The sequence below is a fragment of the Prunus dulcis genome, chromosome 5, assembly GCF_902201215.1.
Source record: "Prunus dulcis chromosome 5, ALMONDv2, whole genome shotgun sequence".
NCBI lineage: Eukaryota > Viridiplantae > Streptophyta > Magnoliopsida > Rosales > Rosaceae > Prunus > Prunus dulcis.
Window position 1 is genome coordinate 3639349 of NC_047654.1, and position 27553 is coordinate 3666901.

At 37.1% G+C, this 27553-nt stretch overlaps 1 protein-coding gene across 1 annotated transcript; it reads left to right on the forward strand.

Moving 5' to 3' along the window:
* The first annotated feature begins 2902 nt into the window (after positions 1-2902).
* LOC117627952 lies at positions 2903-4003 on the forward strand. Its single transcript, XM_034360275.1, has one exon. The coding sequence runs from the start codon at positions 3069-3071 to the stop codon at positions 3771-3773; it is 705 nt and encodes a 234-aa protein (XP_034216166.1). The 5' UTR covers positions 2903-3068; the 3' UTR covers positions 3774-4003.
* Positions 4004-27553: the final 23550 nt, after the last annotated feature.

The following is a 27553-nucleotide window of genomic DNA, read 5'->3' on the forward strand; positions in this document are numbered from 1 at the left end:
GATTTCATTTATAAGCCGAAATGGGATACAAAGACTGGCATGAATACAGTAGCCTCATTAAAACATTCCTAGGAAAACCACTTAGGACAAACCCCAGGGTAGGAAAGAGTACCACACATGTCAAGGACCAACAAGAGAGTCCAACCCAAGCCACAAAAGACCGTTACAAGAACATAAAAAAAATAAAAAATAAACCACCTAAGCACCAACACAATAGACCCATAAAGAGAACTGCATCGCATCCCAACTATCGAAAAAAGCCTTCTATGAGAAAAACTCAGTCTTTTGATAGCCCATGAACTACAAAAACACACTAAGGACAAAAACCTAGGAGACCACATGGAGGAAGAGCACAAAACTAATAACAAGAATGGCCCTTGAAAAGCACCCTAACTCAACTTAGAACCAGACAAAGAAAACTCATATGGCCAAAACATAGGTCTTCGGGTGGCGTATAGCAGAGATGAGCTACAAAGGAGCAACATAACAATGGAAAAGGACAACAAAATAGACGCTAAAACCAAAGATAAAACCCTCAGGGCACACCACCACATCCTAGCAACTACCACCAATGTCGCTGCTGCCTTTGCCGTTGAAATAGAGACAAATCATCAGCCACCAGGTATCACAACTCTCCTAAAGAGAGACCCAATCCAGCGTCACTATTTTCGCCGACACCAAGACAGAGACAACATCAGCCACCTAGAACACTGCAAAAATAACCAAACAAAACAAACACACAAACAGACCTAGATCCAAATAGATTGACGCTAAAAACCCAAGATCTAAGTAGATCTGGAGAGGATAAGAGAAATGGGAGAGATGGGGCAGCAAAAGCCCCCAAGAAAGTGGAAAGAGAGGGTAGAGAGGATGAGAGGGAGGGAAATAGATTGGAGAAGAGGATAGGGAGGGAGAAGATGGGTATAGGGGAGGAGAGGCAGTGGCCACCTCCCTCAGTTTAGGAAAGGTTGGTTGTCGGCAAGAGAAAGAGGGAGGGTTTCTGTCGCAACCCTAGCAGAGACTCATAGTTTGCAAAAGTAGTTATTAGTTCTTAAATATATAAAAACATTATAAGAAATAATTTCTTTTATGCTTAAATATATGGCAAGAACTTTATAAGAACTAATAGCATCTCCAAGGGAGATGTTAAATGCAACGTGGCAATTTTAGCTTGTAGAAAAAAAAAAAAAAATAGTTGAGACTCACTCCAACCTAAAATGTTGAATGTGTGGAATAAAATTTCTTTCTACTCCTGTTATTTTTGGTTGTTTAACTTTGTGATTATTTTAGTATTTTATTATTATTTTTCAATTATTGTGCCTATAAAGTAATAAACCAATAAACACTATATAATAAAATAATATTTTAATTTGATATGCCTGTGGAATGTAAATTCAATTATATGTTAAATTGCCACATAAGCCATTAAATTCAAGTTTAATGTTTGATATTTGAAATCTGCCTTTTTGAGCATCTCCAAGGATATGTCAAATGTAAAATATCAAATTGAAATTTGATGGCTTATGTGGCAATTTGACATGATCATCTCCAACGTAGTATGCAAATGAAATAGGGAAAATTGTACTATAACAACCTAGGTGGCATGTTGCCTACCCATTTGCCTAATGAAAAAAGTTGGTCACTCTAAGGGTCTAGGCAATGCAAGTGTACAAATTATTATTATATTATTTATTTTTATCTTTTACATTTATTATTTTATTTTATTTTATTTTATAGAAAATAGGTGAGAGAGTGGGGATGATATTTTATTATAAAAAACAAGTGGGACTCAATATACCTCTTCACTTTGAAGTATGCAATATTGCCTTATTGGGGAGAGTATGTATATTTCGCCTATCCATTTGCATTTTCCCTTGGAGCATGAAAATGATGACGTAGCAAGGCAACTAAAGTTTACGTACTCTTTTACCTCTTCTCTTGAAGATGCTTTTTTACAACCCATATGTCTTTTGTATTTAATAAAATAAGCATTAAATAAAGTAATAGTAACTGAAGAAAGAGCAAATCATAATAAAATAATAATAAGTTATTGAAAGTGACATTTCAACAATTAAAAATAAAAAGCAGTGACAATAGCAAAGCCCAAAGATTGTTTGGTGGGTCATTTGGTTTAAAAAGTGATAATGTAAAAAATAACGCCTCAACTTTATGGCATCAATTTTGACGTTGCAGAGGTGGACGACATTTTATATAGGCTTTAGACTGTTCGATTGGAGTATTTTATCGTTTGTTTTCAGTTGATTTAACCTCAACGTTGAATTTGACATCTCTTTTGAAATTTTGTTAGACATACGTCTTTGTTTATCAATTCTCACCTCAATTAAAATCACAAGATAGTGATCTTTTTGATATAGTTCACTAATATCTCTAAATTAACATGGTAACTTGTACCTCCATGATCTTTTTGCTAAAGCCCTTCTACTCTCCACACGATGATATTCATAGATTAAAGTAGAAATGATGGGATAATTTTGACTTAGTTGTTTTCCAAAGTCAATTAGCGAGATCCCCAAAAATTTAGTAACACATACTTTATGAGGAAAAGAATTGCTCAACTCAAAAGGTCAATACGCACCTACAAAGATACTTACTTTACAAATAATCAAGTCGTCTTTTCTACCCAATGGGACCCACAACGCAGTTGTCGGCCTACGACCAGTCCCATTTTACATTTCTCTCCCCATATTGCACGTGTGAACTGCCACATGGCGTTTCCGTAAATAAGTCAAGAGTGGAGGGCAGCTTTGACAACATAGAGAGACTCCCATTCAGGACCTCTACCTCTATCTACCGGTTCTATTTAAAGCCCAAAACGCGGGCGTTCCGTCCACCAAGGTTTACTAATCGACGCCATAACACGGTATTACCTTAACCCGGGTTAAAATATTAACCGCGGTTAAGTTGTCTCCCCCAATCAAACCCCACCTTTTATAAACCTCAGCCAAAAGGAAGCCACAGAGAGAGGCACACAGAAGAAGAAGCAAAACCACGCCAACCGGAGAGAGAGAAAGTAGAGAGAGAGCAAAGCAAGAATCTCACAACCAGAAATGGCGGCGGCTTACGTGGACGAAGAGGAGGTGTGGAAATGTCCAAAACACCCCTCCAAGCGCCGCAAGAGCGGAATCTGCCCCGTCTGCCTCCGCGAGCGCCTCGTCATCCTCTGCCCCGAATGCGCTAACGTGCGCCCCTGCGGATGCTGCGCTACGACGACGTCGTCTTCTTCCTCGTCGTCGTCCTCTTCCCGGTTTACCCGCGGCGACGGCGTCCGCGTCGCGAAGCTTCTCGAGAGCGAGCCGTCATTCCGGCGGTCCCGATCGGTGGCGATCCCCTTTCTGCGTTCGCGGTCGAGGTTCGTCGGCGGCGGCGGCTTCGGCCATGTGGATTTCGACCGGAGCGAGCCGCATAGCGGCGGCGGTCGGGCGAAAACGCCGTCGTTTTGGTCGTCGATGTTTCGGTCATCTCAGAGGAGCAAGAGAAGCGAGGCAAATGGAGAACACGAAACGACACCGGAGAAGAAAGTAGTGGGAGAAATAGAGGAAGTAGAAAACGCAGATGCTGCGATGAGGAGGAATATGATGAGGAAATCGAGGTCGGTGGCCGTACCGATGATGTCGTCGAATTCCGGCGCTGCCACAGGAGAGAGACCGCCGGCGAAGGGTAGGGGCTGGTATTTTCCGAGTCCAATCAAGGCCTTCCGGCATTCCAAAATTTCGAAGATTGTTTCCGAGCAGTCGCCTGTGTACAGAGGTTAATTATATTTCTCTTGTAAAACAAAAAATATTTTAATTAACACTGAAAAAAAAAAACTAATAATTTTAATTTTTGAAATTTGAAAGACCCGATGAGGAATTTTGATCTTGCAATGGTAATAATTCGAATGTAACTTGGGATTATGTATTGCAAAGTTGGCAAATTCAGTGATTTGTAATCAATCTGTGCATCCGTTAAATTTGTATGCTAAATTTCTGGGTTTGTTTATTTATTTATTTATGTACATATAGAAATATCAAGCTCGGATGCAAAAGGGCTGCCCTAGCCTACATTTATTTATGATCTTTATTTTTTACCATAAATTATCTCATGCAATGTTTTTTCGGCGTTACATTTAGTTGCGGGTAAATTTAACTAACTGAAGAAAAACGTGGGAAGCGGTTTTGGCGCATGATAAGGCTGCTGGCTGGGTTGGATTTTGTTGACAACTTCCAGCCTCGTTGCAAGCCTTGACTGAATTATGGGAACAATCAAAATTGGAGCTACTTTGGTACACGTGGCAGGTATGTGGATATTGGAAAATAAATATCAACATGGGTATCTTTAGTTAACTACAGGTAATTAAAATTAGAGGAATCGAACCGAACTGAACTCACATAACCGATAACTGACTGAGAGGCTTCGGTATGGGATAAATTGGAATCATCACCGAATTGCAAGTCCCATTGGAACCGTAACCGAACAGCCGATCATCGATTACCGACTGTATCAGTATCGATCAATGATAGTTGGTCGGTTACCGCCACTAATTAAAAAGAGTACCAAATTTTAATTACTAAAAATAAAGGTGTCCAAAAAGAATATTTGCATCTGTAGTGTACTTTCTTTCCAAAACGATAATAGTTGTGTACTTTGTTAGTTGATATGTCTAGTTAGGGAATTTCAGCAAAAATAATAATTTGGGTAAGGGGCCGGAAGGTAAGATTTGGATGAAGGTAGGGCCGGCATATATAGGTGTTATGTGACTTATGTCTCTTCTTAATTTAGTGGGTTAGGGCACATTATGATTTTAGAGGGTGAAAATGTAAGGCTGGCAATTTCCTAGATCTTGGAAGGACTTTAAAAAACAAACAAAGATAGAATGTATCTTTTGGGTTTTTTTTTTTTTTTTTTGGTTTTGTTTTTGTGGATGTGATTTATAACGGTAGTAAATGGTTAAACCTTAATTTGGAGGGAAGCATAATTTGTGTCATGCATGGATTTGCCGTCGATTTTAATTTATCCTAACCTTATTTTATGACTAAAGTCAACTCTTAACTTGATTTGTTTAATTTAAATGTGTCATGGGAATGGAAACTAATCCCACCAAAAATCGTATTAATTTATTCATTATATCGTTTTTGGATCAATTCGAAAATAATATTCTAAACTAGATACTTAAGAATAGGACCTCAACCCTTAATTATTTCTAAAGAAAATATATTTCACCTCCTAGAATAAAATCGTATCATTTTATCAAAATTTAAATAATATCATACCAAAAAAAATCGGAGAATAAAGAGAGATTCATAAAAATATCCTATATCTCATACATCCTTCATTATTCAAGATTTTTTTTAAACAAGAATCGTCGAAAAAAGTTTAGTACGAAAAACTAAAATATAGGGTTTTTCTTTTAAATAGTTGTGTTTTCTTATTCAACTTAAATAAAGTGTTTTTATACAAGCGATATTGAAGGAGGAGGGAATCAGAACTAGGATTTTGATGCATATGTAAATGCTCTTAATCACTTACGCTACAAATTCCTTATACTGAAATAAAGTGTTTAAAGTAACTTTGTATCAATTCTAAAAAGAAAAACACCAAAAGTATAAAGTAATGCATGGTATTATTGGCTCATTGGGTCATCATGTCAAGAGACCTCAAATAATTCAAAAGAAATTTTGTGAAGGGACGTTTGAAAGCAGTGTGAAAGTTTAGTAATAATAGAATCATCATCAACAATATTCAACATCCAACAACAGCAACTTACATATATAATTAATCTTAACTTGAAAATAATGTCCATGACATATCTGTTCTCGTGAATGCAGGATATTGAATGTGCGGCTTATTGTCTGTGAGTTATTAGAAAAGTTTGGTTGGTCCATACAAATAGCCAATGTGACATTTGATTAATTTTTGGAACCATTTCTAATTATTTCTTTAGATTCCTTCAAGGGGTAAGACAATTTTGAAGCAAATGATGAGCAACAAGTTACAATTAATTACAAATAGTTTAAGTTATTCACGTATATTGTAAAGTACAAAGAACAATACATAAATTAAAATAATTTATAGTGTATATTTTTCTTTTTGTGATATTTTATATAGAATTAGGGTTTTTCGAAGGCTATTCCCAAAATGAGTTCGGAACTATTGTCTTCATTTCCCATATTTTCTCCATATCTCTCATTTCATTTCTTGACACATGTCCAACCACTTAACTCTCAATATAACAATGTTAACATTAAATAAATTAAATTTTTTAAAACAATCAACTTCCCACATCTCTCTCCCTTCCTCCCCCCTCTTTCTCTCTTCTTTCGAACTGATTGTCCAACAATGAAATGAAATTAACAACATTTCAAAAATACCATCAAACTTAAAACATAGTTTTGAGTTTTGACCTAGTAAATGATAGAATTCGGCATAATAAGCCCATATGTTATAGAAAAGCGACAAGTTGCACTTCTCTCGTCATTGTTTTCTGAAAAATTACTTATCATGAATCCAAATTGGAGCTCTGAACCCAAATCTGCAAAGGTTGATTTTTTATGTTTTTGGACTTGCGATTGTCAAATTGCTCTTCGATCCTTTCAGCCATCTAATATTCCACAACAATTAAGACCAAATGGTCTCGAGCAATAATAACTAATGACTTGAGACCAACATGTCATATTCACTACAAGTTTCGTGTATCTTGAAATGTTAATCATTGCTTCTCGATTAGTGTAACCAGATGTTTTCATCTGGAAGAACCCAAGATTTTACGGCAAGTCTCCAAGGCAAATACATAAATCCTTCTAAGTAACCTTAACCACGTGTTTGCAATATTAATTTGGATTTGAGAATCTGCAAGCACATTCGAACCATTGGATCGACAAAAACAGCACCAATTTTCTATTGAGCCCTGCGAACCTTATCACATGTATAGTAGTTGATCAAATTTAATAAAGGGCAAACAAAGTATTTCCAATTAGAGTTGTGAATACTACATAATGTCTCTCAACATAAATAAATATTCATAAGTTATTTGCCGTATTATAAATATGTACCACACATTCAAATAAGAATAAAACGGCATTTTTCCGACTAGCAAACTAGCAATATAAACCAATCAAACACGCGGGACAAAACAAATGTAATAAAATATTACAAATTAAAAAATTCCTCTCTACCATTCTAATTCTGGTTTAAGAGGAAGATTAGCGTTTTGATTTTGACTAAGTGAGTTGTGGTGTTGTTGGTGAGTTGGACTTGGCCAAGCTTGACTTGATCCTTTTGCTAATTAAATCATTAAGAAATTAAGAATCAAAGATTCTGAAATGGTTAGAACAACTGTTAAATCTTCTTCCCATGAACTTAAAGCATTGCTTAATATTTTTTTAATACGCCGCTGTTCGGCGCTCAGCAGTAAAGTGCTTGTGATTGTGGTCCTAGCCATCACGCTGCCAGTGTTTTTGGACCAAGTAAAAGTCTAAAAGAGTGGATATTTTAAACGTCAAGTCTATAAATAAAGAAAAGATTTGAACAGAATTTTTTGACAAATCCTTTGCAGCTAATTAGAATATAATACATATATTCAAAAGGCTTCTGGAAATTGTGTTACTTTAGCGAGTGTGACATGTATAGAAAATCTATAAAGTTGTGTCTCTCTGTCCTACATATACAAAATTCAATGAACTACAAAAATAAAATAGAGTGCCAGATTTCTATGGCTACAAACAAGAAATTGTGGCAAAAACCCCACCAAAAGATATTGTGGGAGATTCTATGTCCTAATTGTTACATCAAATTATATCAGTCGTCACCTTGATGTAGGCCACTAATGTTATTTTTATTTATGAATTTTGGTGAAACTTCTGAAACTTTATTAATATCTAAGATTGCAATACGTACACAATTACATTCACAGTTTCATTACAAAACTATATAAGAGGAACCTTGAGTGTAAGGCGGCGAAAATCCTATCTTTAATTAATTAACCTAACTCACATAACAATAGCGTGTCTCGTCTTTTAAAACAATACCATACAGCTATTTTTAACTGTTTGATGATAGTGAGATATCATGTACCTACATTGGCTAATGGTCTCAGAGAAGCATAATAAAGACGATTTGGATTCCAATAGGGTCCCCCACATGGAAGTTACGTGCACTCTAGGAGATAAATGGCACTTTCTCTTGGTTATTTTTTTCTTTTTTTTGGGGGGGTGGTTTATTTAGGGCACATGATGATATATGTAAGTGGAGAGGAAAACTTGTATGGTTTTGGAAGAGAATCTTGGGTTCCGACATGAGTGAGTCAGTTAGTGGCTACAATTCAAAATCCAGAAAAAGTCATAAAAAGAGTTTGACAAAATTCGATCACATACGGATCATTTGTGCAGTGACTATTATAGCTAGCTTGTGAAGAAACAGCCAAACCAAACCAGTGCATGGGATTAATTGTAGATAATATATATACCTAGCAGACGCCATGTAAGGCAGCCACAACTTTAGCTTTTGCTGCGGTCCGCTGATGGCAGGTACAAGTCTTAGTCTCCATGTGTATGTCCTCATTCCTCAACGTCATGCATTATCTGGGGCAGAGTCGGTCTTGGGTTTTCTAAGGCCCAGGGCAAATTTCTAGAGAGTGCTCTTTTAGACAAATTAAAAACTAAAATTATAAATTTTTTTAATCAACTAATTAATTTTATTAGGTAACAATTTTTAATTTTTATAAAAACACGAACAATAACAATAAAACTAATGAACAAAGAATAATAAAATTTGGATTTTGAGCATTTTGTTTCTTCAACTCAAAACTTCAAATTTCCAATTGTGAAGTACAAGAATCTCTGTTGAGTTTTTTGCCAAATCAAATAAAAAGAAAAATAAGTTAACAAAGATGTCTCTTACAAAATTCCAATTATACATCTATTTATAAAAAAGAATGACACAAAGAAAAGGCCTTCAAATTGCTAAAGCTTTCCAATGTGGGTTGCTGCCACTATCAGGTCTCTTTTTTGTCTAAGATAAGAACGTTTGTTTGGTTTGTTTTTGTTTTTTTTTGAGAACTCTTTGTTTCCATATGTTTAGTTTCATTAATTTTTGTTCTTTGAAATATTATATTATATAATTTATATTTAGTTTCCTAGAGAATCTCAAAGAGGTTTGGTGCTGCTATGATTAATGATTACATCTACTTCCTTCTGAGACACTAACGGTTTTGGGTTTTTTTAATTTAAAAAAATGTAAATATATAGGCTAAAAAAATCATATTTTTGTACCCCCACAGTTTTGGGCCCTGGGCTGTGGCCCTGGTAGCCCTGGGCTAGGGCCGGCTCTGATCTGGGGGCTACAAGTCTTTTAGGCACATTAATATGAATATTTATGCACAGGTAAAAAAATTAAATAAAGGTACGTTATTAATGTTCTCACAAGCATCAAGGTATATGTTGGCGTGAATTGTAGACCATTGACTTACTTTCCTTTCACATCAAGAATTCCTATTATAATTGTAATTGATTTACTTTAATTCATTATTTCCTACTGTAAATATAAATATGAATTTATTATTTACTATATTATAAATATGACCTCCTATAAGAAGAAGAATACACAAAAAATTCCCACAAACAAATATTCTCATATTAGGTTTCATATTTTAGCATGGTATCAGAGCGGCGATCTTGGAATTGCTGCCTCTAATTTCAAACCCCCGCTGCTGCTATGGGGGTTGATGATTTTTTTCAACCCTCATGGAGGTAGCACCACCTACTCATTCTCTCATTCTCAACCAACCATAGCTGAGTTGAGTGCCCATGTGGCTCAGATCCTACAGATGCAGACTTTGATCCTGAATCAGGATCCTATTTTGATGACCCTGAACTCGATCCTGAATTAGGATCCTATTTTGACGAGCTTGAACCCGACTTCGATGACGACCCCGACCCTAAATTTGTCTATGATTCAGACCCAGATCTCGACTTTGACTCCGATTCCAGCCCCGACTCAAGCTTAGATCCTGATCCGGATTCTTACTAAACCTGTATCCTATGCATCTTCCGATGCACAGATTATAACTTCCCGACTAATGACCCCGACACATGGATGAGATATTATGCTTAACCTAAACCATATGCACTCACATTGTTGCCATCCTTCTTTCGCTCCTCTGTTCTTTAGTATTTTCGCAATTTTACGTTGGTATAGTGAGCGGAAGTGAGAGTGGTTCAATTAAGGTGGGTTTCTTCTTGGGAAGTTTGTTTTTGGTCTAAACTATGGTTTCTTCTTGAGTTTAAGCTGGGTTTTAAAAAATTTCTAGGGAAGACGATAGGTTTGGACAAAAGTTTAAGTGGGGGTTGGCTCTTTAAATTTTAAAATTTTTATAATAAAGATGTCAGGCCACGTCGTAGTTGAGAGGTTGGGGGTAAGTGGCCACGTCAGCTTTTTGGCGGGATTTCATTTAGTACGGGCTCACTTGGGACACATAATGCGAAATTGGTAGTTCCACGTCAACTTTTAACAGAGGTCCTGACGGATTGATTAATGAATTATGTATGCAATTGAGATAAATAAAATAAAATAAAATACAAAACTTGATATATCGAAGGCTGAAACTCAGACAACTTTATAGTACTAAAATGAAAGTTACCCTAATTAAGAATTAATATAATCCATGGTCCACATTTAGAGTGTGGAAGCAAGACAAACATGTTATATTTATTGTCAAATTGTTAGGTATAATATTTAGGTAGCAGCAATTAATGTACATACCCTTCAACTTTTCTAATTTAGACCTTTTTGTTTCTCCTCTTGCCAAATGACATTCCTCTTACACTTAAAGCAACGTCCTAATGCATCAAAAAGTTGGCTTTTATAATTTGGGGAGTTTCTTTCTTCTTCTTTTTTTGTTGGGGTAATTTGTGTGGACTTTTAAGTATAGATTTAGGGAAGCTATAGTAATTGTGGTTGCCACATAACATTCTAATGCAAAGTACATAAGCTACCATGTTTGTTCCTAATAAAAGAAAAGAAATTGTAGGTGCATAGCTTCTAGGAGGGTTTACAATGTTGATATATTTCCTTATAAAATATTGATGTAAATTCCTATATATACCTACTTATGGAGAAGAATAAAACTTAACCTAAAGTATTCAAACTATATTCATATTTTAGCATAGTATCAGTGTTTTATTCTTCTCTATAAGGAGGTATATATAGGAATTTACATAAGTGTTTTACAAGGAAATAGATACAGTAATCAATTAGGATGGTATCTCCTAATTATACAATCAGTTGTCAACTATATAAAATAAGAAAGTAAATCCCTTAATTAATCAAGGAAATAAATCTCATTGATTAATTAGGAGACTCACGTCAACACTCATTCTCAAGTTGGTGCATATATGTCAACAATGCCCAACTTGGTAAGTGAGTCATGAAATACTCTTTCACAAATAGCTTTTGTTAAGACATCTACCAGTTGATCTTCTGATTTTATGAATGGTAGGCGTATGATCTTATTCTCAATTTTTTCTTTGATGAAATGTCTATCCACCTCAACATGTTTGGTTCGATCATATGGAACTGGATTATGGGCAATATCAATAACTGACTTGTTGTCATAATGCAACTCCATTGGCTTTTCTGGCTTGAAGCCCAATTCTGTCAAGAGTCTTCTGATCCACAATAATTCACAAACTCCGTGAGCCATTCCTCGATACTCTGCTTCTGCACTAGACCGAGAAACCACATTTTGTTTTTTACTTCGCCAAGTGACTAGGTTACCTCCCATAAATGTAAAGTAACCAGAAGTAGAGCGTTTATCTGTAATGGAACCAACCTAATCAGCATATGTATATCCAACAACTTCAAGAAATTGTGGTCACTCACCGTTAGATATTAATCTAATAGTTCAAAAAAGTTTCTTAAAAGGAGTACAAGAGTGAGTGAACCGTTTAATTTATATCCAACGGTGAGCGACTACAAATCTCTTGGACCCCTGTAGTCCAAGAGATTAGGATTGTAAAATATAACATCCCCGATCTCTTGGACCAAAGGAGTCCAAGAAATTGTGGTCACCCACCGTTGGATATTAATCCAATGGTTCAAAAAAAGTTTCTTAAAAGGAGTGCAAGAGTGAGTGAACCGTTGAATTTATATCCAACGGTGAGTGACCACAAATCTCTTGGACCCCTATAGTCCAAGATATTAGGACTGTAAAATATAACAGCCCGATCTCTTGAACCACAGGAGTCCAAGAAATTGTGGTCACCCACCGTTGGATATTAATCAAATGGTTCAAAAAAGTTTCTTAAAATGAGTGAAAGAGTGAGTGAACCGTTGAATTTACATCTAACGGTGAGTGACCACAAATCTCTTGGACCCCTGTAGTCCAAGAGATCAGGACTGTAAAATATAACAACCCCGATTTCTTGGACCACAGTAGTCCAAGAAATTCTTGTCACCCACCGTTGGATATTAATCCAATTGTTCAAAAAAGTTTCTTAAAAGGAGTGCAAATTTACCTATATATTTTGTACCTGCAAATTATTATCAATATAATATAATGTACAAGCAAATTTACCTATATATTTTGTATATCCAATATGGGTAGGTAAATTATTTTCACAATATACCCATAAATGTGTTGGCTTTAAGATGCCTATCATGAATAATGCTACTCTTACCACATTTGTATACCAAATTCTCATACCAACTTATATGGCAAATGAGGTGAATATTTACATCAATTAAAATTAATTTAATATTTTCTTTTCTTTTATAATTTATTGACACTTTTTAATTGATGTGTATGAGAATGTGGTATACAAATGTAGTAAGAGTAACAGTACTCACCTAAAATATACCAATAATAGGTAAAGTACAAGTTGTATGTACACTATTATATTTATAAAACAATAACATAATAGATAATTAATCACGTATACTTCATAAATAAATAAATTTGTTTATCAAATAATCCGATAAGGTATGTTAAATATGAATTTATTTTTAAATTAAAAACGTTTCCAAATGAATTCCTACCTCCATTTGGAGATCTTTCCAAATTCAATTTGTGTCATTAATTACAATCCAATTAGAAATTGTTTCTATATTGGTTCCTACATTAATATACAAAATGCAATCATGGCTTAGTTGGGAGTATTTTAGAAATAAAAAAAGTACAATAAATTTGATTTTGTGCTTGATTAAATAACTTGCCGGGTTGATGAAAAATAACTTTCAAGAAATTAAGCTAAATTTACTATATAAAGTAAATTACAACAAAGATATTATGCTAAAAACAAAACATTTATAAACTTATATTTATCACGAAAAAAGTTTGGTGAAAACCTCTTTTCCTATCCACACACATGTTTTCTTCCTTTCCAACACTTGTCATATTCTCATCCCTTAGTGTGGTCATGATATAAACAATTCATAAGATTTTGTTTTTTTCTTTGTCCATAACAATATATTTATTAAACTCCAAAGTATATTAGGATAAGAAAATAAAATAAATACATTTTCCGTTAAATAAACATATTTTTTATTATATATATATATATTTTTAATTATCCAATTTAACCTTTTTTTGTTAAAAAAGGGGAGCATTTAGGATGAGTTGTTTGTCGGGTGCAATCATAGTATTAAATGCCGATATTTTCGCCGATATTTCGGCGAAAATATCGTTTTTTTGGGCAGACGATATTTTGGCACATAACCTTCTATTTATCGTCAATATATCGATAATTTCGACGATATTTTCGAGGATATTTCGGCTGCGATATTTTCGTTCAATATTCTCTTTCAAATGGTCAATATATCGCGATATTATCGATAATATCGATAATATTCAAAAATTAAACATGTAAAACTCCCTCACCTGCGCATGCTGGGGCTCGAACCCAGCCCCCTTGCGAAGTTGGCAGCCTCTTAACCATTGAACTGGTCGTCAGTTTGTGTTTATTGTCTATGTAATCTAATATATATAATAACTAATGGCGAGCTGGTTTTAAAATGTAAAATATTGTAGTAAATTATTATATATAAATGATTGTGGTGTGTTTAATCTTCTTTCATTAATTACTACATATTTTCTACACTCACAGTGTTTGTTCGCTATATAATCAACTTAAATTAGTTAAATCCATCATGCAATGCATTTCCTTCCAATTTTTTGTGATAAACTAATATATAATTGATTAAATAAGCATCCTCAAAAGTTCCAATAAAAATTTCCAAGTTTTTCTTACAATTTCCGTGGTTTTTATTCAATTTTTATCGATATCGATAATATCCCGATATTTCCATCGAAATTTCCGTGTTTTTGGACTACCGATATTTCCGATATCACCGATATTTTAAACCTTGGGTGCAATGCACAGAGAAGAGAAAAAAAGAACACAGCTTTTTGCATGCATCTGACACAGTGTACCCTCACCCTATTCGAAACGTTACTTTGTCCAATGCGCCCCACAAGTCCACTCGCAACTAACCATCATGTCATGATCAATCCACGTGTACGGCCATTACGTGAGAACAAAGCTTCCGTTCTAATTCATCTCCGTGCGTCCGTGGCCCCACACGTCTTGCGCGGGACCCCAGGCCTGGGAGAGGAACAACTCATGTGGTTGTTGCCCCCACCCTACACGTGACAACGTCGCTTTCTGATTTGGTCTCGCGTTTTACACAAAGTTATTTGATTGGCTGTCGCGACGTCTGGGTCAACTTTATTTTTCGAAACTCGTTTATGGGACCTGCGATTCTGTGCCCTGAAGATCGAGACAGACATACGCACACGGTTGCAACACTTTTTTTTTTTTTTCTCATCGAAATCGGGGAGGTGGTGGGGGGGCTGATGATCTGGTGCAACGGTAGGGAAAAGGAATTTGATTCGACCAATGACGTTGAGCCGGCAATGGCACTATAATCTTCGAGTTCCGAGGCTGTTATTCCTTCTTGCCTTTTCAAGAAGAAAGAGAGACGACTTTTGATTAATCCTGGTCTAAATTCTAAAACAGAAAGCGAGGTTAATTCAAGAAAAACGACAACGTCTTAGGCTAATTGGCTGGACTCTGTCCAATTCCACCAGTTTCTTGGGAGGAAATTGCGGGTGCTGCATTTAGACACATTTTCTTTATGGGACTAATGATGATGATAATTAAATCGAATTGCATTAGTATAGTACTTTAAATCGAATAACAACGTGAGTTTGAAATTGTTTTATTATTATGAGAAATTCTAAGGTATGACCACCTTCATACTCGTATAATCGTGGACGACATGGTTAAAGAATTGTATTTATACATAAATACATGTGTGCATAATATTAGTAGATTAGTAACACCGTATTGTGATGTGACCCTCAGATGAAAAAATAAGTGCAACATGAAATTTGGGGTGAGCTTTGAAAATGAAGACGACCTTTTTTTTTTTTTTTTTTACATTATCAACTACAATTTTAAAATGTTATCAATTTTAACATTTTGTGTGTGTGTGACTATAATCTCTCTGTTCACTTCTTACATGGGAAGTGGAATTCCCAATTTGAAATGACGATAAGACCACACCCTAGCATCTCATTAAAGAAATCTTTGGAGGAAATATTTTCTAGTGCACTTTTGATATGATAGAGTTGTTGAACCAATATATATATATATATATATATATATATATCACTTGGGTTGTGTTTGTCTAAGCCCACATTCAGCAACCCTTATCTAATATAGATGATAAGTGTTTCAAAGAAACAAAAGAAAAAACATGTAAATCCAATCATCCCATATGCTTTTCAAATTTCAAAACCAAAGGATAAAGCAATAGTGCGTTGATCCCACGTGCAAGTCCCCTCATTTTCCTTGAAGCTTGGTAATCCAAGTGCAAGAAAGGAGTTCAGAACAAATGGGAGTTTGACCAGCCAATCTCAAGAGAGGTTGGTGGTTCCGATTTTTATGGGGCTCAACCGATCTTTGGGGCAAAAAGAATTGAAAGTCCTCTAATTGGTTCTGATCCAAACTAAGCCTATAAAAAGCAATGAGGAGGATACAAAAGGGGAGGTGGTGGACAAACAGTGGCAGACCCAGACTTTTTCCCATCTGGGTGCATAAAAAACAATTTCATAACTAACTCCTACAAAGTCTAGGTTTTCATAGCAATATGATATATATTATAACACATAATCTATTTCAATAAATTTTTAATATATGATTTTGGGCCAAAATCTAATGCTTTATATATTAGACCATATGTTTATTAAGTCTCGGGCCTTGATATTTTCAATATAGAAGAGGTTTTGGGCTAAAACCTTAAAGACTTTACTTATTTAAGGTGCTGAGTGGGGATTTTGCATGCAAAATATTAGCCAATTGTCTAATTTTTATTGGCAAAGTGTTTAGCTAGATGGGTGAAGAAACCACCTAAGTGTGGGCAGCTGCCCACAGTAGGCATGTATTAGGTTCGCCAGTGTGGACAAATACAAAAATAAAAGAGTGCTGTTATTTCCATCCCCCTGACCTATTTTCTTACCCACCTTATTCTCAAAATTTTAAAGGCAAATTTATCCTTATGTAAAATGACTTCTAAGGACTGAAATAAATTCTTCTGTTTGTGATGCTTCTTTTATCATTTCCTTAGACTCTTCATCTTCTGTTTGCTTAATCGACGCCGTTTGCTGTTTGTCTGTAATTCAAACTTGGTCAGTTTTATCTAGGCAAGTAAAATAAGGTTCGTTCTCTGAAACATTGGTTTTTTTTTTCTTTTTTTTCCAGCTGCACGAGTTTGCCAAACATGTGGTATTGGAATTTTTATGCTGTTGCAGTATCAGAAAAAAAAGGAAGAGCTCTTTCGAAACTACAGAAGAAGTAAAAATTGGAATATCGCAAAGTAGGGATGTTGGGTGAGTTATCCTTATGCACGCTTCATTTGAAATTTATGTAAATAAATAGGGAATTAATTTGGGCAGATAATGTTAAAGCAAAATTTGATTAGGAGAAAACAAATTTATGGGTTTTACATAGCGGTTGGTGGGATGGTGGTGATGGCAGAGGAGAGGAAGAGGTTGGAGGTGACTTGGAGAAGAGAGTTTGATTAACTTTTTTTTCATTTAATTTTGTAAAGGCTATTTTAGGAATAATAGGGGGTGAAAAAATAAGATTGTATTTATTCAAATTTACATGGTGGGTGGGAAAATAAGATGGGTGAGAAAATAGGATAGGGTGGTGGAAATAGCAGCACTCAAATAATAAAAGGAAGATGCAAGGCTTGGGGGAGAATGGAGCACATCCCTGCTGAAGAAAATGATAGAGGCATGGTTGACTTGTTGGGCCAAGAATTTCTGTTTCTTTATTGAAGTAGCACAACATGGAGCCATGCTGAAGAAAAATGACGGAGGCAATCAAGGCTCCTCTCTGGAAGTCCCTCATGCTTGGTTTTAAAACCGCAAATCAAACAAATGGATGGCAATTTTGAAATTATTTGGATGCAAATTTAAGGGTGAGAAACCCCGAAATCATTTGGATGCAAATCCATGGGTGACTAGAAGTGGAGTTTAATTATTAAAATACTCTTAAGTTTTGAATTTACTATTAGGCTTAATTGATATAAAAAGGCATAGAATAGACGTGAATTAGATAAATTGGTCAGGACGATGAGTCTACCCATTTGCATGTAAGTTTGAATCCCCTTCACACAAGTGTTTCTCACTAACATTAACAATAGTTAGAGGGACAAAACTAATAAGTAAATTTCTTTTACACTCTCGCACTAATATTATTTTTTAAAAAAAATTAAAAAATGGTGAAAATTTAGATTAAATACTAAATGCAACATATGTAAAAATCAAAATGAAGTTGTGACCTAATCCAAAGTGTTTGTGACTTGAATGAAAGTAGAGACTTGAATCCACAATTGGAAAAAAAAAAAAAAAAAACTTTATTATTTTGTTAGAACAATGGTCTCTATATTTTACCAAGTTGGCCAATTTAATTCTCTTGTTTTTAATTTGGCCAATTTCGTCCATGTGTTTAGGACCGTTAGCTAAAGTTATCTATTCTGTTAAATTTGCTATTAAATAAACATGATAAACTTGTTTTTGTGTCTTTTAAAAACCTAGAAACCTTTTTGAAATTAATAAAAAGAATTGAATTAATCTAAGAATATTAAATATCATTAAAAAGTAAAATATAACATTAGAAGAAAAAACTTGAAAAAAAGGGATTTGGGTTGTCGGGGATGGGAGGGTCTGCCCAACGAGTGGAGAAGTGGGAAGGGGGTGTTGAGTGGAGGGGTACGAGGGAAGGGGGCCCGTTAGAGACAAATATGGGGTGGAGATCAGGCAGAATATCTGGGGAGTGGCTGGGGATGGGGCAAATGGCTAGGGAATAGTGACGGTAGGGGTTGTTCTTGAGAGAGAGAGAGAGAGAGAGAGAGAGGCCTTGTTTGGTGGGCCAGATAGGATCAGACTGGATTGGGCTTTATATTATGAACCACCGTCTTCAGTTGAAGGGCTTGTGTACGAGTACATGGAAAATGGAAACTTACAAGCATATCTATCAGGTTTGGCTGCAATTGAAACTATTTCATACCAAAATTTACCATTGTTTAGTAACTTCTAATTTGTTGGAAAAAGACCAATAAATTGCCGGAGGCTTTGATTGTTTTTAGGGAGATTCACTATTATACCCAATATGGGGGCCCAAATTATAAAAATACCCTATATAAAATGGACTTTAAAAACACACCCAAAGCTCATTTACAACATAACAAAAAAGCTTTTAACTTCTTATAAATTACAAAACTGCCATCAATTTCTTAAAACAAGCCCAACCCAAAAATCTCATAAAAATACCCAAAGCACTCAATAGGGCATCAAAGTAATTTAATAATCAATATTAAATTCAATAAGGCTAACTATCATTTTTTGGGTTTTTTTTGGGTTTGTTTATAGGAATTCAATTGTGTAGGGTTTATTTATAATATTAGTGCTAGAAATGGGTATATCACTAAATATCTCTTGTTTTTAGCACTAGAAATCTAAGTTCTGCAGAAACATTCCTTGATCTCCACATTATTTTTTTATTTTCTGTGGATGCAGACAGCACTCCAGTTGTCTTCACTTGGAAAGGTAGACTTCAAATAGCTACAGATGCTGCACAGGGTGTGAAACTAACATCTCCTCTCTTTTTTCTTTTCTTTTTTTTTTGAAATTTTTTGTGTGATGAGAATTCACTGATGTCTGAATATGGAAATGCAGGATTGGAGTATCTGCACTAGGGCATAACTTAACTATTTCAAATTGCCCATTTATTATTCCTATTTTATATATAATTGCCTATTGACCTACTCAAGTCATGGAATCTACTAATAATGGATCTCTAACTCAAGCCCGTTGAACCACTAAAGTCAGCCACTTCCACATACATTTGAGTTGTCAGACAAAAATAAAATATTTTAGTAGAATCAGCCCTGTCGTGGACTAAGTGCCGGTTTGGCATTGCTTATTTGGGGTAATAAGTGATTTTTTAAAAATTTTGAGAAGCTCAACCCATTTGGTAAACTGTAAGAAAATCACTTATTGTTAAAAATTGCTGTGAGAGAAAGCTATAAAAGAAAGCAGCTAATGAGGTGCTTTCATTTTCTAATTATGCAGGAATCAGTTTCGAAGAGGCGCTGGGTTTAATGATTATGCAGCAATCATTTTCTGATTATGCATAAAATCAATACCAACAACACTTTTAACAAAAATTTTACCAAACACCAAACTGCTTTCTCTCACAGCTGATTTTTCTCACAGCAAATCTGACAGCGATTATTTTCACAGCACAGCAATGCCAAACTGGCCCTAAGATTAATCTAGATCGGTCAATTAATGTAGAGATTTGCATCCTTTCCATTGATGGCTAGCCTGTAAGTATGGATCACAACACTTAAATGAGTGGACTATCTGTAACTATTTTTGGAGTTAAGTGACCAAAATGTAACTCCAAGTATAGTTAAGGGACCATTGCTACAAATAACCCTAGAAGCAATGCCTCAGAAGCAACAATGATCAAAGAGCTAATTCATGTCACACTGCGAACTATATATACATGTTTGTCTGGTGAACACAACCTCCAGAGTTCCATTTATATCAGCGATAGAACTCAGGCCTTTGCCTAATGCTTCTTGTGGAACACAAATGCCGACTGATATAGCACCTGCCGTGCGGTATGACACTGGTCCAACATCACTTAATTATACACTACATAGGTGAGTGCAAAATCTCCCTGTTCATGATCAATAGATTAACTAATAACTAATGACTGATGAAATATATATTTCTGTTGATTGTATACGTTTTGTCTATGTCTATGGTTTGGACGTCATGGACAAAAATACAACTCAGGTGTACTAGTTTAGAGACCATTGCAAATATAGTTGAGGTCTAGTTGAGGTCTTCATAAGACTTACTCTTGCAAATATAGTAGTTTGGATTGGCCACGCAAGTAGCCCAATTGAGTGGCTTGTGGGTATGACCTTTAGGTCAATGGTTAATTAATATATATTTAATTAATCAAAAGATTGGCCTTGGGCCTTAGGGCTCTTAGGCTCTGTGATTTAAATTAAACCCGATTAGTTAATTAATTATTTGAATTATTTTTAAATAATATTTTGAGTTTGTCCTATAAATACTCTAAGAACATTCATATCATCATTCTTGTATAGCCGAATCGATAAACCCAAAAATTTCGCTAGAAATGAAAGCTCTAGTGCTAGGACTTTGATTTCGAAAGTTGTATCCTAATGGAGCAAACGCCATATTTAATTTTATTATTCTATTTGTTGCTTAAAATATAATTACTAATTAAAGTAATTAAAAAAGGCTAACGTATTACTTAATTTGACAGGACCCGACCCAATTTCCACTTTGAAATTCGAGCCAAGTCCTGTGCGTGTCCGACACCTGGCGAATGTCGGGCACAAATGACCTTTTTGCCCTCTTACTTCAATTTCTCTTTAAAATTTCCTTAGACTTCTGCCGAAAATTCGGCAGAGTCTCCCCTGTATTTTGACCAGTCCCAAAATTCCACATGTAAACAATCTCAAATATTTCCACCCAACTGCCAGAATAGGATAAACCAAAATTTGCCAGATTCAAATTTTCCAATAAACTCGATATCAGAGCAATTTTCTAAAGTTCACGGGTTTTCAGTAAAAATTTCTACAACTTTACCTGACTTTGAAGCGTGGAGGTTAAGAGTGGCCCGGTGGTGGATCCTATGCACTTCTACAACCTGGGGGCGAAAAACAAGTTTTAAACTGTGAATGGACAAAAAGTGAGATTCTTAAAATCCAGCTAAAATATAATTCCCCCATTTTGAAATAACTAGGGATATATATACATCGAAAATTTAACTATATCTCCATATAAAAAATTCTATAAGCATGAATTTGTATACTAATGAAGAAACTTACATAATCGATCTGATATAAAGATATTACTGCCTGGAAGAATCAAAGAACTGGTATACTGAATAAAAATACCAAAAATACACATGTGCAATTACTGAGAGACCAATATAAAATGGCTGAAAATCATCCTTGAATAAAAAAAAGCTCAAAATCCTTTAAAACTTCGTTCGACTGAATTTACTAAAAAAAATGAGTAAACAATATCTGCAGTAAAAGCTTTAAAATCCTTTAAGACTGCCACCTAATTGTACCCCTGTTATATCCGTCAATTCCCTGGCGGGTCTCGGGCGCCACACAGTCCACCCGAGCCGCAAACTGGCGAAATCAGGGGACTATGATCAGCCTGTCCCGCCGGCAGATTCCTCGGTGACACCAAGTCAGCTCGAGTCGCTCTGGCAGGATGCAGGGGACCGTCGTCAGCCTGATTCGCAATCCTGACAGGTCTCGAGGACACAGAGTCAGCCGAGCCGCAATCCTGGCAGGTCTCGGGACACCAAGTCTGCCGAGCCGCAAATCCTGGCACTCACGGTCCGAGCGTCCCCGAAATTCGTGAGGCAAAGTCAAGTGCACTGACTGAACTATAATCAGACTGGATGTCCGTAGACATCGGTCCGACTATGGGTAATCACCATAAAGAAAATGGGTACAAGGTGGGTTTAAAATAGATTCCTTTAGAAAATCCGATTAAAACTGAAATCTCAAATTGTGCTACTGTCTCATCTGATTTCAACCTCAAACTCTGTTTCTATGACTTTTAAATAAGCAGCACATATTTATAAAACTGTTACTGTACTGATCAAGTTCAGAACCGTAATAAAACTTCCTCAAGATCAAATAAAGAAACTTATTCAAATAAATTCATTTCTAAAAACTTATTTATATAAAATCAATATAAACTCATTTATAAAATTTATTTATATAAAAGCACATCAATCATTCATGAAATCTGTTTTATGAAAGAAGGTCCACTCACAGATGGTCCGAGCTACTTCGATCCCTCGAAGATCTCTTTTATAATTTTGTCGGGCTCCTGGTGCCTGATTATCCCGAAAGATTAAGTTAGTAAACTGCTGAATAAAAAGAATTTCAACTAAACACCCTGCCCCCGACTCCTAGAAATACGCGCACTCGTTTCAGGTTACTCCTATGCCCACCTTAGCTTTTGGACAGTTAAACCGGCTTTAATAGACCCGAACCCTCAATAAGCGGTAAGCTGCCAGTTCGGCCGATCCGGGACCCCGTTGGTCCACGATCTCCGATGGCCGATCTGGGCTCCTCTGAAGGTTCCTTACAGAGAAGGAACCATGTTCTGCGATTTTGGTCCGAAACGGACGGTCGGATTAGCCAAAATCGCGTTATCGCTTGAAATCCAAACCCTAGCCCCAGGGTTCGCGATTTCGGAGTATCCGGGACTCCGATTCGCAATCCGTCGAATCCTACGCGATCCTGAAATCACGTAGGCCGACATATCCAAAATTCAGAGCGATCCAACGATTACACGACACTGCACCCACGGATCGCGCGATATGGAAAATCCGTTCGGGGCTCAAACGGACTCCGAATCGAGATCCGCGAAATCCCACGCGCTCGTGAAGAGACGAGGACCTCAAAACTGGCCAGAGCCGTGCCACCATCCTGAGCCACGCGCCGCCACACGCGCGGGACAGATCGGGTGTCCAAAGCGATTTCGGGTGGCCGAAGAATCTCGGAACGAAGACTCCAAACTCCTACCCTAGGTAAAACACCCCATTTGGAGTCACTTTTGTTCTTGGACCACCCCCAAAAAGTGACCGGAAACAGTAGTTTCGAAGGGCCGAAGTTCGGCCGAATTTTCAAGTTCAAAATCGAACCCCTTAGAGCTAAAATCGATCGAGACCCATATACCCATTAGCTAGAACACGAAAAATAGCTGAGAAACCATACCTTCCTCGATCGATTTGGTGGAGAAACGAAGGAGAACTTCGAGCTGGAAGTTTAGGTAGCTTCGAACGAACCTCCGTCGGAAAACACGATTTTCCGACCAGCTCAGGGCGGCCCCAGGGTTGAGGTTGGTTGGAGAAGGTAGGGGACTCGATGGCGGTTCCAACGCCACCGGTCCCGTGGCCATTGGAGCTTGGAGGCGGCGCCAGCACCTTCTGGAAGTCGGTGGCCCGTTTCGTGCAGAGTCTGGGTTTATATAGATGCAACTTCGAAATATTTACGGTTATGCCACTGAGACTCTTTTGACCATAACTTTTTCGTTACAACTCCGATTCGGGCCCACTCCGTGTCTACGGACTCCTTTAGCCGTGCTCTACGCAATGGCGCAAGCGGAATTCCCAAATTCTTTCTCGATCAAAAAGTCAAATTTTCCCCATTAATAATGCAAGGGCAAAATGGTCTTTTTACTAAAAGATATTTTCCTTACTTTTTAGATATTTTCTTTCTTTTTAGATATTTTATTTTGGGTTCTTACATAATTACATATATTAAATTAAAGAAGTAGGCCAAAAAACAAAAGTTAAGAAACTAATTTTATAATTTTTTTCATTTTAAAGAGTATAGCCGCACGGCTATACTATTTATATATATAAAAAGGGCCAAGGTCTAGTTGCCACGTGTCGGATGCGTAGAGCCGGGCGGCTATACTATTTTTGAAAAAAAAGTATGGAGATGAGTATAGCAGCACGGCTATACTATTCTGAAAAAAATTTGAAAAAGAATCTAATATAGCCGGGCGACTATTCTATAGACCCGCCCAGCTCTTATCCATCACGCGTCAAACGAGTAGGTATAGCCGCACGGCTATACTATTTATAAAACCAATTAAGGGGAAAACTGGGTATAGCCGAGCAGCTATATTATTTTATTTTAGTATATATCATTTTCTTCAATAATATGCGAGAATTATGTGTTCAATGGTTAATTAATATATATATATATATATAAAATTAATCAAAAGGTTAGAATTGGGCCTTAGGGCTCTCGGGCTCTAAGATTTAAATTAAACTCGATTAGTTAATTAATTATTTGATTTATTTTTAAATAATGTTTTGGGTTTGTCCTATAAATTCGCAGAGAACATTCATATCTTCATTCTTGTAAAGCCGAATAGATAAACCCAAAAATTTCGCTAGAAATGAAAGCTCTAGTGCTAGGACTTTGATTTAGAAAGTTGTATCCTAGTGGAGCAAACACCATATTTAATTTCATTATTCTATTTGTTGTTTAAAATATACATACTAATTAAAGTATTTAAAAAAGGCTAACGTATTACTTAATTACATATATTAAATTAAAGAAGTAGGCCAAAAAAGCAAAAGTTAAGAAACTAATTTTATTTTTTTAACATTTTTTTTCATTTTAAAAAGTATAGCCACACGGCTATACTATTTATATCCTAGGTGACCGAGCCGACTCCTGTGCGTGTCCGAGCCGACTCCTGTGCGTGTCCGACATCTGGCGAATGTCGGGCACGAATGACCTTTTTACCCTTTCCTTTGTCAATTGCTTTTTAAAATTTTCTCCCGACTTCTGCCGAAAATTCGGCAGAGTCTGCTCTGTAATTTGACCATACCCAAAGTCTTCCACCTGTCAAACAGTCTCAAAAATCCTACCAACGGCCAGACTAGTTCAACAAACAAAATTCAACCACAATTCCTTATGTTCAACAAGATACCAGAGCAATTTCTAAACAAGTTTACAGAATTTACAAAGAAGTACAACAAGTTCCTACGCTTTGGTGGTGGGTCGGGAGCTAGGGTGATGGCCCGAGTGGTTTCCTTCGTTCTTCTACGGCCTGGGGGCGAAAAACAAGTTAAAATTGTGAGTGGACAAAAATAATGTTTGAGAAAACCATTTAGAATATAATAACCCCCGTTTGAAAAACATAAGGGTATAAAACATAATCTGCTCATAATCAACTCGAGATATTCCAATAAACGTAAATAAACATAATTATATAAATGTTCACATAATATGCACAATCTATTCGAGTAACATATGCGGAGTATCAAAGATACTGATAGAAATGCATGAAATAATAACTGCATTAAAAACTTAAAATCCTTTAAAACTGCCACCTAATTGTACCCCTGATAGCCGTCAATTCCCTGGCAGGTCTCGGGCGTCACACAGGCTACCCGAGCCGCAAATTGGCGAAATCAGGGGACTATGATCAGCCTGATCCGCTGGCAGGTCCTCAATGACACCAAGTCACTCGAGTCGCTCAGGCAGGATACAGGGGACCGTAGTCAGCCTGATCCGCAATCCTGGCAGGTCTCGGGGACACAGAGTCAGCCGAGCCGCAATCCTGGCCGGTCTCGGGACACCAAGTCTGCCGAGCCGCAAATCCTGGCACTCACGGTCCGAGCGTCCCCGGAACTCGTGAGGCAAGTCAAGTGCACTGACTAACTGAAATCGGACCGGATGTCCGTCGACATCGGTCCAACTATGGGTAATCACCAACTGTAAGGTGGGTACATGGTGGTCTAAAATCACTGTTTCTGATAAAATCTGCTATCCTCTGAATTTTGCTGACTCTGAGCTAAGCTACTGTTTTAGCTCAAAAATCTCAAATCTGTTGCTTAGCTAATTTTTATAAAAATAAAAGTATTTGCATAATAAAATTCATGCTAAATCACTTATTCAAGATCAAATATAAAATATAATTAAAAAAAATCTTTTTAAGAAAGAAAAGTCCACTCACCGCTGGTCCGAGCTAGCTGGACCTCTCGAGGGTCCCTCTTGTGGATTAGCCGGACTTCTGGTGCCTGCTTATTCAAGAATAATAAATTAATAAACTGCTGTATAAAAAGGAATTTAAATTAAACACCCTGCCCCCGGCTCCTAAAATGAGTGCATTTCAACCCGAGTTACTCCTATGCCCACATAATCTCTTACAGACACTCGGACTAGTTCCGAAAGGTCCGACACTCGGCTAAGCGATAAACTGCTAGATCGGCCGACCCGGGACCCTTGGGGTCCACGGTGTCCGTTGGCCAATCTGATCATCCTTGAAGGTTTCTTATAGAGCGGGAACCATGTTCTGCGAATTTGGTCCGAATCGGACGGTCGGATTGGCCAAAATAGCGTTATCGCTTAAAACCCTAACCCTAGCCCCAGGGTTCGCGATTCCGGAGTATCCGGGACTCCGATTCGCGATCCGTCGAATCCTACATAATCCTGAAATCACGTGGACCGACATATCCAAAATTCAGCGCGGTCGAACGGTTAAACAACACTGCACTCACGGATCGCGCGATATGGAAAATCCGTTCGGGGCTCAAACGGACTCCGAATCGAGATCCGCGAAATCCCATGCGCTCGTGACGACACGAGGACCTCAAAACTGGCCAGAGCCATGCCACCACCCTGGCCCACGCGCCGCCACACGCGCGGGCAGATTGGGTGTCCAAAGCGATTCGGGTGTGCCGAAAAATTGTGGAACCGAGACTCCAGACTCCTACCCTAGGTAAAACACCCCATTTGGAGTCACTTTTGTTCTTGGACCACCCCCAAAAAGTGGCCGGAAGTGGCCGTTCACGGCGGCCGAAGTTCGGTCGATTTTCAAATCGAAAATCGAGTGATCTAGAGATTGAATTGATCTAAACCCAGCCAACCATCAGTTAGAGCACACAAAATAGGTGGAAAACCATACCTCACTCGAAAGAATTGGAGGCGAAATGAGGGAGAACGATCGAATGGAAGTTTGATCACCACAGTCGGCAAAAATGGCTGATTCCGGCCAAAATCCGGCGAGCTGATGTCGGCGACGGCCCAGGCGAGGAAGGCGGCGACGTGCTGAGTCGAACGGCACCGATGGCGAGGGTAGCCGTGCCCTGTGGCGCGGCTGGCTGAAGACGAAGGTGGAGGGACGACTGCGGGTCGCACGCGGGGAGAGAGAGAGAGAGGAGAGAGAAATGAGGAGAGAGAAGGGAGAAGAAGAGATAAAAAATCTAACTTTTCCAAATTACCGTTTTGCCCTTCACTGTTTTTTGATCGTATTTTCTTCGTTAGAACTCCAATTTGGGTCTACTCCGTGTCTATGGACTCGTTCAACCGGAATTCTCAAATTCTTTTCCGATCAAAAAGTCAAATTTTCCCCCATTAAAATATGCGAGGGCAAAATCGTCTTTTG

Bases quoted from the DNA above. Each gene is read 5' to 3' on its own strand.
- LOC117627952 (XM_034360275.1), top strand. From the start codon at position 3,069: ATGGCGGCGGCTTACGTGGACGAAGAGGAGGTGTGGAAATGTCCAAAA.